General features: G+C 38.6%; 1 protein-coding gene across 2 annotated transcripts; it reads left to right on the plus strand.

The window, feature by feature from the left end:
- The first annotated feature begins 6,148 nt into the window (after positions 1 to 6,148).
- Positions 6,149 to 9,664, plus strand: LOC143865168 (G2/mitotic-specific cyclin-2-like). 2 transcript variants are annotated; one of them, XM_077375970.1, is made up of 11 exons: positions 6,149 to 6,287; positions 6,740 to 6,792; positions 6,911 to 7,013; positions 7,105 to 7,161; positions 7,248 to 7,290; positions 7,382 to 7,585; positions 7,928 to 8,017; positions 8,131 to 8,355; positions 8,687 to 8,785; positions 8,882 to 9,060; positions 9,165 to 9,664. In XM_077375970.1, the coding sequence occupies exons 2-11, from the start codon at positions 6,744 to 6,746 to the stop codon at positions 9,301 to 9,303; spliced, it is 1,188 nt and encodes a 395-aa protein (XP_077232085.1). In that variant the 5' UTR covers positions 6,149 to 6,287; positions 6,740 to 6,743; the 3' UTR covers positions 9,304 to 9,664. The 2 variants fall into 2 exon arrangements, with proteins under 2 accessions (XP_077232085.1, XP_077231997.1); XM_077375882.1 differs by having other exon boundaries at positions 6,166 to 6,287; positions 6,735 to 6,792.
- Positions 9,665 to 11,375: the final 1,711 nt, after the last annotated feature.

Genomic DNA, 11,375 nt, shown 5'->3' on the forward strand with positions numbered 1-11,375 from the left:
GTTGACTTGGACTTCCCTCAAATACATGAAATTTTAGGGTGAAGCTTAGATAAGATTGCACTTCTTATTTCGCTCGTTTTAATTGGTAATTTTGCTCAGATTCTGACGAAATTTTCGATGGACCTAGTTGGGACCCTAAGCTAGCCTAGGGTGTACTTTGAGGCTTTAAAACCCTGATTAGATGGGTTTTTACTCAAATCATGAAGGGTTTAGGGTACGGTCAAAATGGGGTGTCTGCAGTGACGATGTGTCTGGTTAGCCAAATAAAATAGCTAGTTCAATGTTACGTCTACTATGCAATTCTGGTTAACTTTGATGTGTCATCAATAAGTGAATGTTCAAATCGTAAGATACCTTCATTTATGCATAAAAGTTTCAAGCCTAATGAGAAAAATACTTTCATTTTGAAAATAGTGGGGGATTGTTAGAGAATTTTCAAAATAGCAAAATGATTTTGAAAGAATTAAAGTAATTTTATCAAGTTATATTTTAATTATAAAAACAAATTTAAGACAGGGCCGGTCGACCGGGGTTTCACGGGCGACTGCAGATTGGTTCCTAAAAACATTGAGAATTTCGAGAAAGGTGTGGGTGGGCGACCGCGGTTCTTTGGATCGAGAAAAAAATAAAATGACAGAAACATGCCGGTGGGCGGCCGCAGGTAGCTCGGTCGACCGCAGATGTTCAAAAAAGTATCCGTTGTGAGAAAAAAGACGTGACTTTTCACTTTTGTTTTCAAACCTTTCTTCATGTCTTTTGCTTCCAACAGTCATAGATGTTTTTCAAACACAAGGGACACCTTGTGGATGATCCAAAACACTTAAATCACAAATAGTTGTGATTGAATGGACATTATTCAAACAAATTCAAGAGATGTCTTGAAGGGATGTTTCCCTTTGATGAATATACATCTAAAGCTCTTTAAAAAGAGCAGAAATCTGTCTTTTCAAAAATAGAAAAACAGTTATTGTTGTACTTTATTCTCTCTCTAGCAATTCCTCACTTTAATTCTCTTATTTTCTTATATTTTGTTCATAAAACAGTACACTTAAACTGTTTTCTACAGAAACAATTTTGGTGGTTTTCTCAAGGGCTTGAAGTTCTGTAAAAGGTGTTTTGGGTTTGATTCCGCTTATGCAAAGCGTCATCAAATATTTGTAGGATCATCCTACAAGACTTCATTGTATCTTGGAGGCAATACACGGATCCCCTTTGCACACAACTGGTGGGGGCGAATATTGTCTTAAGGAAAGCGACATCGCGCCTTGAAGCATCTCCTTCCTTCACTATTTCAATCTCCAGAGTAGAATTTCCAACAATAATCATTTCTACGATGTTGTGGCATGACCCTCAATATGAATCTTCACTAGGTAGGCCCCATGATGAATAGGCCATTGTGAAAAGATCACACTGGTTTGAAGATCACTGATATCCAATAGGCACTAAAAAAGGAGCCTCTTTTAGCCATTGCTTTTTAGAACAAACGAGTGCTTAGGATTGTTCAATCGAAACAATTTTTGGACCATTGACAAGCAGTAGGAAGTGACGGTTCTTCTCCAAACTGCTTAGGTACTACACTAAAATAAATAAGTCAAGAAAAAAAAAATCATTGTACATGAATATACCTTTAGAAATGTTAAAGTATAAAAGATTAAACAACGTCTTCTCCAGTGGCTTAAGCTTTGGAGTAATTGGTTGTTTCACATGGTGTCAGAATTTGCTCTGGGTCAAAACTCCTTGATATTAGAAATCCACATCTAATGGCCAACCCAAAAAAGGGGTCACATGTGTCATGTGTAGGCCAATCCTAAAAAGAGGGGCCACACATGAGGGGTAGGATTAAAACAACAAAAAAAAAAAATGGTTGGATTTGGACATGACACATTTTTAAGAGATAGAAAGGAGAGAGAAAATCATAACGGAGGATGCAATGATGTTGCAAAAGTGAACATCCAGAGAGAATCAAGATTAAAGATTTCCAATCAATTCTTACTATTCACTCAAAGAGTTTGGGATTTTCAAGTCTACATCTGATCATTTTGCTCTCATGGTGTAGGTTGTTTGTATGTAACAACTGTTAGAAGGGTCGTATAACATTATTCTTCAATTTTGCCCTTAGCACATGATTTCTATGATCTAGATTATATTTTGGTGATAAAATAAACAGATAAAAAACATACATTTGTAGAAATTACCACAAAGAAGATCGTCTGCTTGATCTACTCCCCGAATCGTCACGAACGAACCCTTCTTCGCGAACGCCGCAAGTTGATCCGATGGGATCCTTTGATCTTCACACAAAGGGATAGAACAACTCTTATTCTATTTAAGGATCTGATCTAAATCAGATCTAATTGATAGGATTATCTTAATTGTAGATGGAGCTTTAATGGTGAAGAAGTAGAAGTAATGGAGAGAGAGATGTGCAGAAACGTTTTCACTTTTTGGGAGGTTTTCCAAAAACAAAAATCTTCTTATGAAAAAACCAAACGTCCACCCCTGCTAATATATATTTTAAGTTTTGTATTTGTTTTGCCATTTTGAATTCCTAGAAGATCTCAAATAAGATTTATCAAAAATTTGTGTGCAACTTTTCAAACTTTTAAAATATAATGTCCAACCATTATTTGATGTTTTTGCAAGCCCAAGTTGGGTGTGTATCTTTGCCCAACCAATTGGTTTTTCAAATCAAATCCCTAAAAATTCTCCTACTCCTCCCATATCTTTAAGGAAATTCGTTTCCTAATCTAACTAGGTTAGCTATTTGTTTTAATTATTAATTAATAATTAATAAGATAATATCAATTATTATCTTTCAAATCTACCCTTTATTATTGGATGAAATTCCATCTTAGGGCACATAGACTAACAACAACATATCCTCAATTCCCTCTCATGACCTTATATTTTAGGTCGTGACGTTTGTGATAAGGGCACGCATTAATGCCAACAAATCTATTGTTCACATATACATACTTGAGCTAACCCTCTTACTAAGTGTGATGTTTGTCTAACAGGGAGATGAGTCATCCACATCAGGCCGCCCCATTAGGTAATGTGACATGACTCATCCTCACCAAAAATCCCCAATGGACATGACACATCAAGCCGACCCATCAAGTTATGTTGAAAGTGTTCTAATGTCAAAAGATAATTTTAGGGCCCATTTGGATACCTCAGATTTTGTATTAGGATTTGGAATTGAGTTTTCAATACAAAATGAATAGATCTGCCAGCTCATGTTGAGGGAGACAGAGAGGGAAGGGGGTACTTCCTGGTGCACGGGAAAGGTTGAGGAGCCAAGAGGGTGAAGGAAACTGCCAGATCTGTGGATTTCCAATTTCTTATTTCCACAGCTTATTTGGAATTTTGATTTTTTTTCACTGTCGGTCGGGAATTGGAAATTCAAGGATTTGATCGGGATCCAAATGTCAACGCAAAAAGGGCTGCAAATGTGAGAATTCCAAATCAAAATCTTCTAGGCATCCAAACGGGCCCTTAAAAAAACATAAAATAAAAAGTATATGCAAGTGTAGTGTGTGCAATAAGTGAAGGAGATTAATCATGAGATGGATCGATGGTCAAGACTCTTTCATCACGAATCTCCGTTCGGGAGCCGATGGCCATACGATCCAACATAAAATGTAATGAAAATATTCATAAGGAGTTGAGAGTCACATGGCTATGCTTAAAAATGCAACAACTAAATGGTGAAGTTACAATAACGGTTTTCCCAAAAGCAGCATTTTGAAAAAAATTAGAGAAGGATTTCCATTTTAGGGCAGGATGGGTATATGCATAGAAGTTACATATAATGACAACGATGTGCAGTGTCAATGGACCCAGACGACAGTCTTATCGATCCAACGGTCCAAAAGTTAATTAACAAGATTTGGACACATCAATAGGATCCAACTAATATCCATTGGATCCATTTCCTAAGGTCTGAAATTATTTCACATCATGACTAAGAAGACGTAGCCAAAGAATCCAATGGAGAGTCTTAGATTCGAACGAAGGGTGCCTATGACAAAGAAACCCTACATATTTTTGTCTATTTATGAGGGGCATTCTCAACATTTAAATCCTCCATATATGATGATTCTTCTCTTTCTACTGAGTTTCTTACCTCTTCCCTCGCCTAACCCTAAGCCTTAACTGTTTACAACGTAAGTGTTGGGGTAAAATCGGACTATCAACTGTACGGCGTCACGTGGCAACTCCTGCAAAGGCAGGAAACCACTCGACTAGTCATACCATCGAGTGCCATTGATCTTGACAGAACGAGGAGTCGAGTGGCCGACTGGACGAAGGGCACATGGACCATAGGCCACTGCATGAGTACCGCCTTGTAAGGATTATCCTCCGACAAGCAAACAACCCTTGGTACACCTCCCTGATATTAGCATCTGACCAGCTCACCTCCACTAGCCTGGGAGATAGCTAGGGTGTGCAACTCGGGTTGGGTTGGGTAGGGTTGAGGCCAACCCGAACCCGACCCGAGCAAGTGAGCAACCTGAACCTGACTCGACCCGAGTTCCAACCCGACTCGACCTAAGGAACCCTTTTTTAACCCGACCGACCCGAGTTCAACTCGACCCAACCCGAGATTTTAAGCTTAAAAAATATTAAAAATGTCGGGTTCACTCGGGTCGGGTTGCCCAAGCCCTCAACCCGAACCTGACCCGACCCCGAACCCGACCCGAACTCAACCCAATCCGACTTTTTTCCGGGTTGAACCCATCGGGTTCGGGTTAAGCCCACCCTAGTTGCACCCCTAAAGATAGCGTAATGCCCCCATCATTGAAGACAAACAGTACAAGATCCAGGAATCTTTCAATCGGAGTACGAGATCCCAGATCTCCCAGCCACAATTGGGGGCAGCACCCGTGACTTGTCAACACCATATCATGAACCCATCACCCCCTAATTTATCATGCCGTGCCAGCGTCGGCTCTTCTCCAGCGATTATCACCATGTCATGTCAGTGTCACATCATGTTCAGGAACACAGAACCCCACCTATAAAAGGGAACCCTCCACTCCATGTCGGAGGCTTCTGGCCAAGATAATCTCCCCAGAACACTCACAGTTATGATTATAGCATAGTACACAAACACCACCCCCATGTACGCAATCCACTTGGCCCACCTAATGATCACTCTCACCTACTCTCTCTCTTCTCCACGTTTCGCTCTCATCCTGGTTCCTCTGTATGACTTGAGTGTTGAAGGATTACCTCGGAGTTCTTACTCTGGGTGGGCCTTAACCTTTTGTAGCACAAGTTGTAGGCCAAGCCAACCTCCTTGCCATTGTACTCTTGGCTGGATTTGAGCAGCATCAATAATACCCAGAGCCTTTTGGAAGGCGTGACCAAGCGCATTTTAGCCCTTCGTACTCGTGGCCGGATTTGAGCAGCATCAATAATACCCAGATAGACCCGCATCACTCGAAAATGGACCGTCCGATTCGTGATCAAAATTCAAAAATAGGATCCGAAAAGCTCAGCTATCAGACATACAATATACTCTTCGGCCCACATATCTACCATGAAATTCTTACTCAAAGCCCTGAAGGAAATGAACAAATAATAATCAGTGCCACGTGGAAGGCCCACCAAATGAACATTATCCAAGGAAGTGATATGTTCCCCTCTTTTCTTCCTCGGGCCATCCCTCCAGTGTATTTATGACTTCCCTTTTTTACACTACAAGAGGGTGGCCAGGGGAAGAAAAGGGGACGAATATATCATTTCCCATTATCTAGCATCAGAATTGTGGGGCCCACTACGGATAAACCATGCCTTACTATCAATCTATCACGGGCATGAAGTGCAGTGCGTAACAAAACTAACTCAAAATCCCCATAAAAAAACTAACTCAAAATTTTGAGTTAGCACGTGCTAGAGTAGATAACCGTTAGGACAGTCACCCACGTGTCCTTTTGAACTTGAATGTGCATTATTTTTGAGTTTCGGAGATGATATTTTCACCCCCCTCCGGTAGACATAAAGTTACCCACTTTTCACGTCAAATCAGGTTAGAATGGGGTGTGCAAATACTGTAGGGGGGGGGGGGGGGGTAAATATCATCAGCCTTTATTAATGCTCTTTGCCTCTTTCAGATCAGATTTGAATTTTTTTTCTTTGCGCTCTCTTTCCATCTCCCTTTCATATCATATTTGCAATTTTTTTCTTTCTGTTTTAGAGCCTCCTCTCCAACGGGGTTTTTTCATAGCCAAAGAAGGATCAAGAAGGGTTGGGGAGATTTTTAATTCTTTACACTAATGGTTAGTAAATATGGAATTTAGATTACTTTTTGTGATTTGGGTTTCGTTGATTTTGAGTTTTGGTCGTTTTGTAATTAGGGTTTTTCGCATATCTTTTAATTTTGAATCTCGTTGGGATATGGATTCTGTAGTTTGATTGTTTTTCTGATGTAGGTTTTAACTACAGCTTACTATATATGGTTTTTTATCCATTTTCAAATATGGGTTTTGTTGATTTTGACTTTTGGTCATTTTTTATTAGGGTTTTTCGCATATCTTTTTGGTTTTGAATCACGTCCGGATGTGGATTCTGTAGTTTGATTGTTTTTCTGATGTGGGTTAAAGTAGAGCTTACAAACTTATGGTTTGTTTTATCCATTTTCAAATGTGGGTTTTGTTAGATCTTTTGGGTAATGTTTCTGTGAGTTTTTTTTTTAAATATGTTTTATCTCATCTTCGGTGATTGAGATCAGAGATATGGATGGACACAGCAACAATATTCCGGTCATGATTGAAAGTCTGCGAGGTAAATCCATCTAATTGTACCTATCTCATTTGTATGATTAGTTTTGATTTTAAAATTGTTAACCCTAAGCTGCACTTATCTTGGATTTTCTTTTCTGTTGTTTTGTAATCTTTGAAAGGCCTTGGAATGGAGGGCCTGAACTGTAGACCTTTGAAGGACATAAATAATGTCATGGGTGCTACCCCTTCACCTTGCATTGTGATCAAAAGGGAACTATCAGGGTAATTCATAAAACCCCAATCCATATTTTCACTATTATTATGTTTGTGACTTTGTTCTAATTATTTGTCCCTGATTCTTTTTTTTTTTCAGAAAACCTTCGGCCGATCACCAGACCCGGCATTTCACCGGGCATCGACCCATTACAAGGTTAGTCTACTTTGGTTTTGAAATTCCTTTCTATTTGTATCAGAAATGCACAACTAAATATTTAGCTTTTCCTCCTGTTTGTATAGGAAATTCGCAGCTTCACTAGCAAACAAACCAACTTTCCATCAGGTACTTCATTTCGAGAAAATAACAGATTGATTTTTTTATTTTTATTTTTTTAACATAGTAGTCATCATTTTTCTGTTCATATTTTTTACAGGGCTGTAATCGAATGCATGGATTGGTCGAGAATGAGAAAAATAAGAAAACTGTCACATCAGTCCCGAATGCAAATGATTCAGAAAGCTTTACAGTTATAGATGTAGTGGAGACTGTTCCCGATATCGATAGTTGTGACTCTAAAAATCCACTAGCGGTTGTCGATTATGTTGAAGAGATATATACCTTCTATAAACAAATTGAGGTGAATCTCACACTGGCTTTTCTAAGTAGCTTTATTTGAGGATAAGAATTAATCTTAACATCATATTATCCCTGCTCATTTCGAACTGTTATTACCAAAATTATTCCCAAAATGTTGCTTTATTTGAGGATAAGAATTAAATTTTAACATCGTATTATCCCTGCTCATTGCAAACTGTTACTACCAAAATTATCCCCCAAATTTCTTGTTTTGATAAAGATCCACTTAATTTGCAGGAATCCTCTCATTTTTGTCCTTTTTCTCTTTTATTTATGAATTGATAAATTTTTTACAAAAGTTAGTATGAATTGGACGGTTGAAACTGACTCATTCTTTGAGCAGAATTCTAGCTGTGTCTCCCCTACCTACATGTCTCACCAAAATGACATCAATGAGAAGATGAGGGCCATTTTGATTGACTGGGTAATTGAGGTAGAAAAAAGACGCCCATTCTTCGTCCCTCATGTCTTGATCATATGATTTATGATTTTTAGGTATTTCTGCCTTGAGACTTATAACACAATGAGAACACTTATTTTGTACAGGTCCACTACAAGTTTGAACTAATGGACGAGGCATTATTCTTGACCGTCAATCTCATAGATAGATTTTTAGAGCGTCAGGAGGTGGTAAGAAAGAAGGTCCAGTTGGTTGGAGTGACTGCCTTGCTTTTGGCATGCAAGTATGAGGAAGTATCTGCTCCCGCTGTGGATAATCTAATTCTAATTTCGGATAGTGGTGCATACACGAGGGACGAAGTCCTCGCAATGGTATTGATATTTTCTTATCTTTAGTAAACAGAAATTCAATAGTCGACTATTTCTCAATGATGTAATTTAGACCCTGTTCGTTTGAGGTTATGCCAACCGATTGAGAGTCCTGGACTCTCAATTGGTTGGCATAATCTTAACCGAACAGGGACTTACAGTCCGTTCAATTAAGATTATGACAACCAATTGTGAGTTCCAAACCTATTATTGTTTAAATTTGAGTCCAATAATCAGTTTAACACTCACAATTGGTTGTCAGTCTTAAACAAACAGCAATTCCATAATTGATTATTCAATATGTAATTTAATTTGTGTTGTTCAATCCTTGCAGGAGAAATTGATGATAAACACATTACAATTCAATATGTCAGTGCCTACTCCTTACGTTTTCATGAGGAGGTTTCTAAAGGCAGCTGAATCTGACAAGAAGGTTTAAGTTCTCTCTTCACAATGGTTGAAATCCAATTTCTTTGATTCAAGCACTGGTCAGTGATTTTTTGACAGAATTTCACTTTGATTCAAACAGCTAGAACTCATGTCCTTTTTCATGATCGAGCTTTGCCTCGTGGAGTACAAAATGCTCAGTTTCCGCCCCTCTTTATTGGCGGCCGCAGCCATCTATACAGCTCAGTGTACCATGAAAGGATTCAAGCACTGGTCAAGGACTAGTGAATGGTATAGTAGCTACACAGAAGATCAGCTTCGGTCAGTTCCTCTTTATTCTTCTCTTTCTTTTGGTCCTGTTCTTACCTTTCAAATTCTTGTAAACTGACAAAATGGGTACTTTTTCTTTGTTGGTTTTGTTATAGAGAATGCTCTAGGTTGATGGTAGAATTCCATCAGAAGGCGGCGATTGGGAAACTCACAGGGGTGCACAGGAAGTATAGTACTTTCAAGTTTGGATGCGCTGCAAAAGCTGAACCGGCTCGCTTTCTTTTAGACGCATGACTGTAATGGCGACGGGGAAAATCAATGCATTTCCGTGAACTTGAAAAATCACAATGCGTGGGCCAAAGTGTAACGAAACAGACAGAGGTATCAGATACGAGGAGAGTTAGCAATAGGAAGAGGGGTGTGCCAGCAAGGCTAAGAGATTAGTTACAACTTACAAGTAACAAATTCAGTTAGGAAACTGGTATAACAGGTAGGAGTAGTTATCATCTCAACAGCAGTACAAATAAGAAAGAGGGGAGAAAACAGAGTAGGAGAATGTTGTGTAGAATTTTCTTTTTTTTCATTGTAACAGAAGGAACTGGTACCTCGAAGCCAGATAAATTTCATTTTCTTTCAGAAATTCAAGATTCTTCTTCTTCTTCTTCTTCTGCTTCTTTTCTACTTTAATTTCTGCAACTACACCTAAGCTCCTAACATTGGTGCTTTCATTGTCTTCTCACATTATGGCTGAGAATACACGATATAGGATAGAATGGAAAAAAATGATCCATGTAGAAGAACCCAACTAGAGCCGGGATTAGAGCCGGGAAGATTCCTTTCACCTTCTTCATGAAATTTTTCTAAAGGATTCATTTAGCCGACCCCAACTAGTTTGGGACAAAGGCTTTATTGAGTTGAGTCGAGTTGAATTGTGATTTGTGAATAACCAGAAGAATTTCTCTCCTTCTTCTCTCAGGTCGGAAACAATCACAGGCCCAGCCAAATGCCGTTGAGAAGATCTTGATTGAATGATCCTAGGCCCATGAGAGTCAAGTCTCCTATAAGTTTCCGTCTAGAAAATTTAACTACTTTATTTTGTAGTTATTGACTTACTGTTGGTGGGCTTACAAGTTCTCAGAACGTTTAACATGCATAATTCTGCATAATTAATCTGCTAGTGATTTCCTTATTATTAAGGCCTTGTTCGATTGTGAGACCAAAACCAATTATTGGACTCAAAATTACGTTTAATATTGAGTCCAATAATTGGTTCTGGACTCAATCGGTTGTCACAATCTTAAACGTACAGGGCTTAAGGGTGGTAAATTCAGTCTATTACAGTGGACTACGAATGATTTCGAGAGAGATGAGATTCAGTTTGCTTTTGCAATAGGGAGTCTTGTTTATATGATGTATGCATTACTTAAATGAGACTACGGCCTTGTTCGTTTAAGAATATGTCAACCGATTGTGACTCAAAAACCAATTATTGGACTCAAATTTACGTTTAATTTTTTGAATCGAATGGTTGGTTTTGGACTGACAATCGGTTGGTATAATCACAAACGAACAGAGCCTAACGATCACATACATATATGAGGACAGATAATATTGGCAATTCATCACTTTGATTCCAACTACATTGGATGCTATGACACTAAGTTCCTGTTCGTTTGAGATTGTGACAACTATTTGTAAGCCCCCTAGCTGATTATTTGATCCGAAATTAAAGTAATTTTGGCTCCAATAATCGGTTGGGGGCTCACAATCGGTGGTCATAATCTCAAATGAACAGGGAATAAGAAATCTGCATCAAGATACATAATTATGCTTACATGTGGACTTGTGTCTTGAGAAGTAGGAAATAGTTCTTATGACTTCTTCCACTCTAGAGGCAGAGTTCATGGTATGTTACGAGGCTACTCCTCAGACTACATAGTTGCAAAATCTCATTACGGGCATACAGTGGTTGGCATCATCTCAAGGCCAGTGAGGATTTATTGTAATAATTCAGCAGCGATCTTTTTTCTCCAAGAACAAGTCTAGTGGTGGATTGAAATACATATACGTCAAGTATCTTATTGTGATAGAAAAATTGTGAATCAAATTGTGTTTATTAAGCATATTGTTACAAAGAAGATACACAATGCTTTCCTTTCCCCCATGAATATTCTCTCCTAACATTCTCCACATACGCGTGGAACCATTCCAAAAAGAGGAAAAAAATTAAAAGAAAAAATGAATGTGCATATACGTAAATGAGCTCAGTAATTATTTTTCTCGGAGTCGAAAAAGAATATATCTGCATGGGGTGTCTACATACACGCACCCAATTGCTTCATTTCCAAGCGACGGAGTCAATCTCA

This window comes from Tasmannia lanceolata, unplaced genomic scaffold (genome assembly GCF_043159265.1).
Source record: "Tasmannia lanceolata isolate RefF3 unplaced genomic scaffold, GAP_Taslan_0.1 ptg000001l, whole genome shotgun sequence".
Classification (NCBI taxonomy): domain Eukaryota; kingdom Viridiplantae; phylum Streptophyta; class Magnoliopsida; order Canellales; family Winteraceae; genus Tasmannia; species Tasmannia lanceolata.

Bases quoted from the DNA above. Each gene is read 5' to 3' on its own strand.
- LOC143865168 (XM_077375882.1), top strand. The intron at 7,162-7,247 runs GTTAGTCTACTT...CTGTTTGTATAG, and splicing joins GGGCATCGACCCATTACAAG to GAAATTCGCAGCTTCACTAG. The intron at 8,786-8,881 runs GTTTAAGTTCTC...TGATTCAAACAG, and splicing joins CAGCTGAATCTGACAAGAAG to CTAGAACTCATGTCCTTTTT.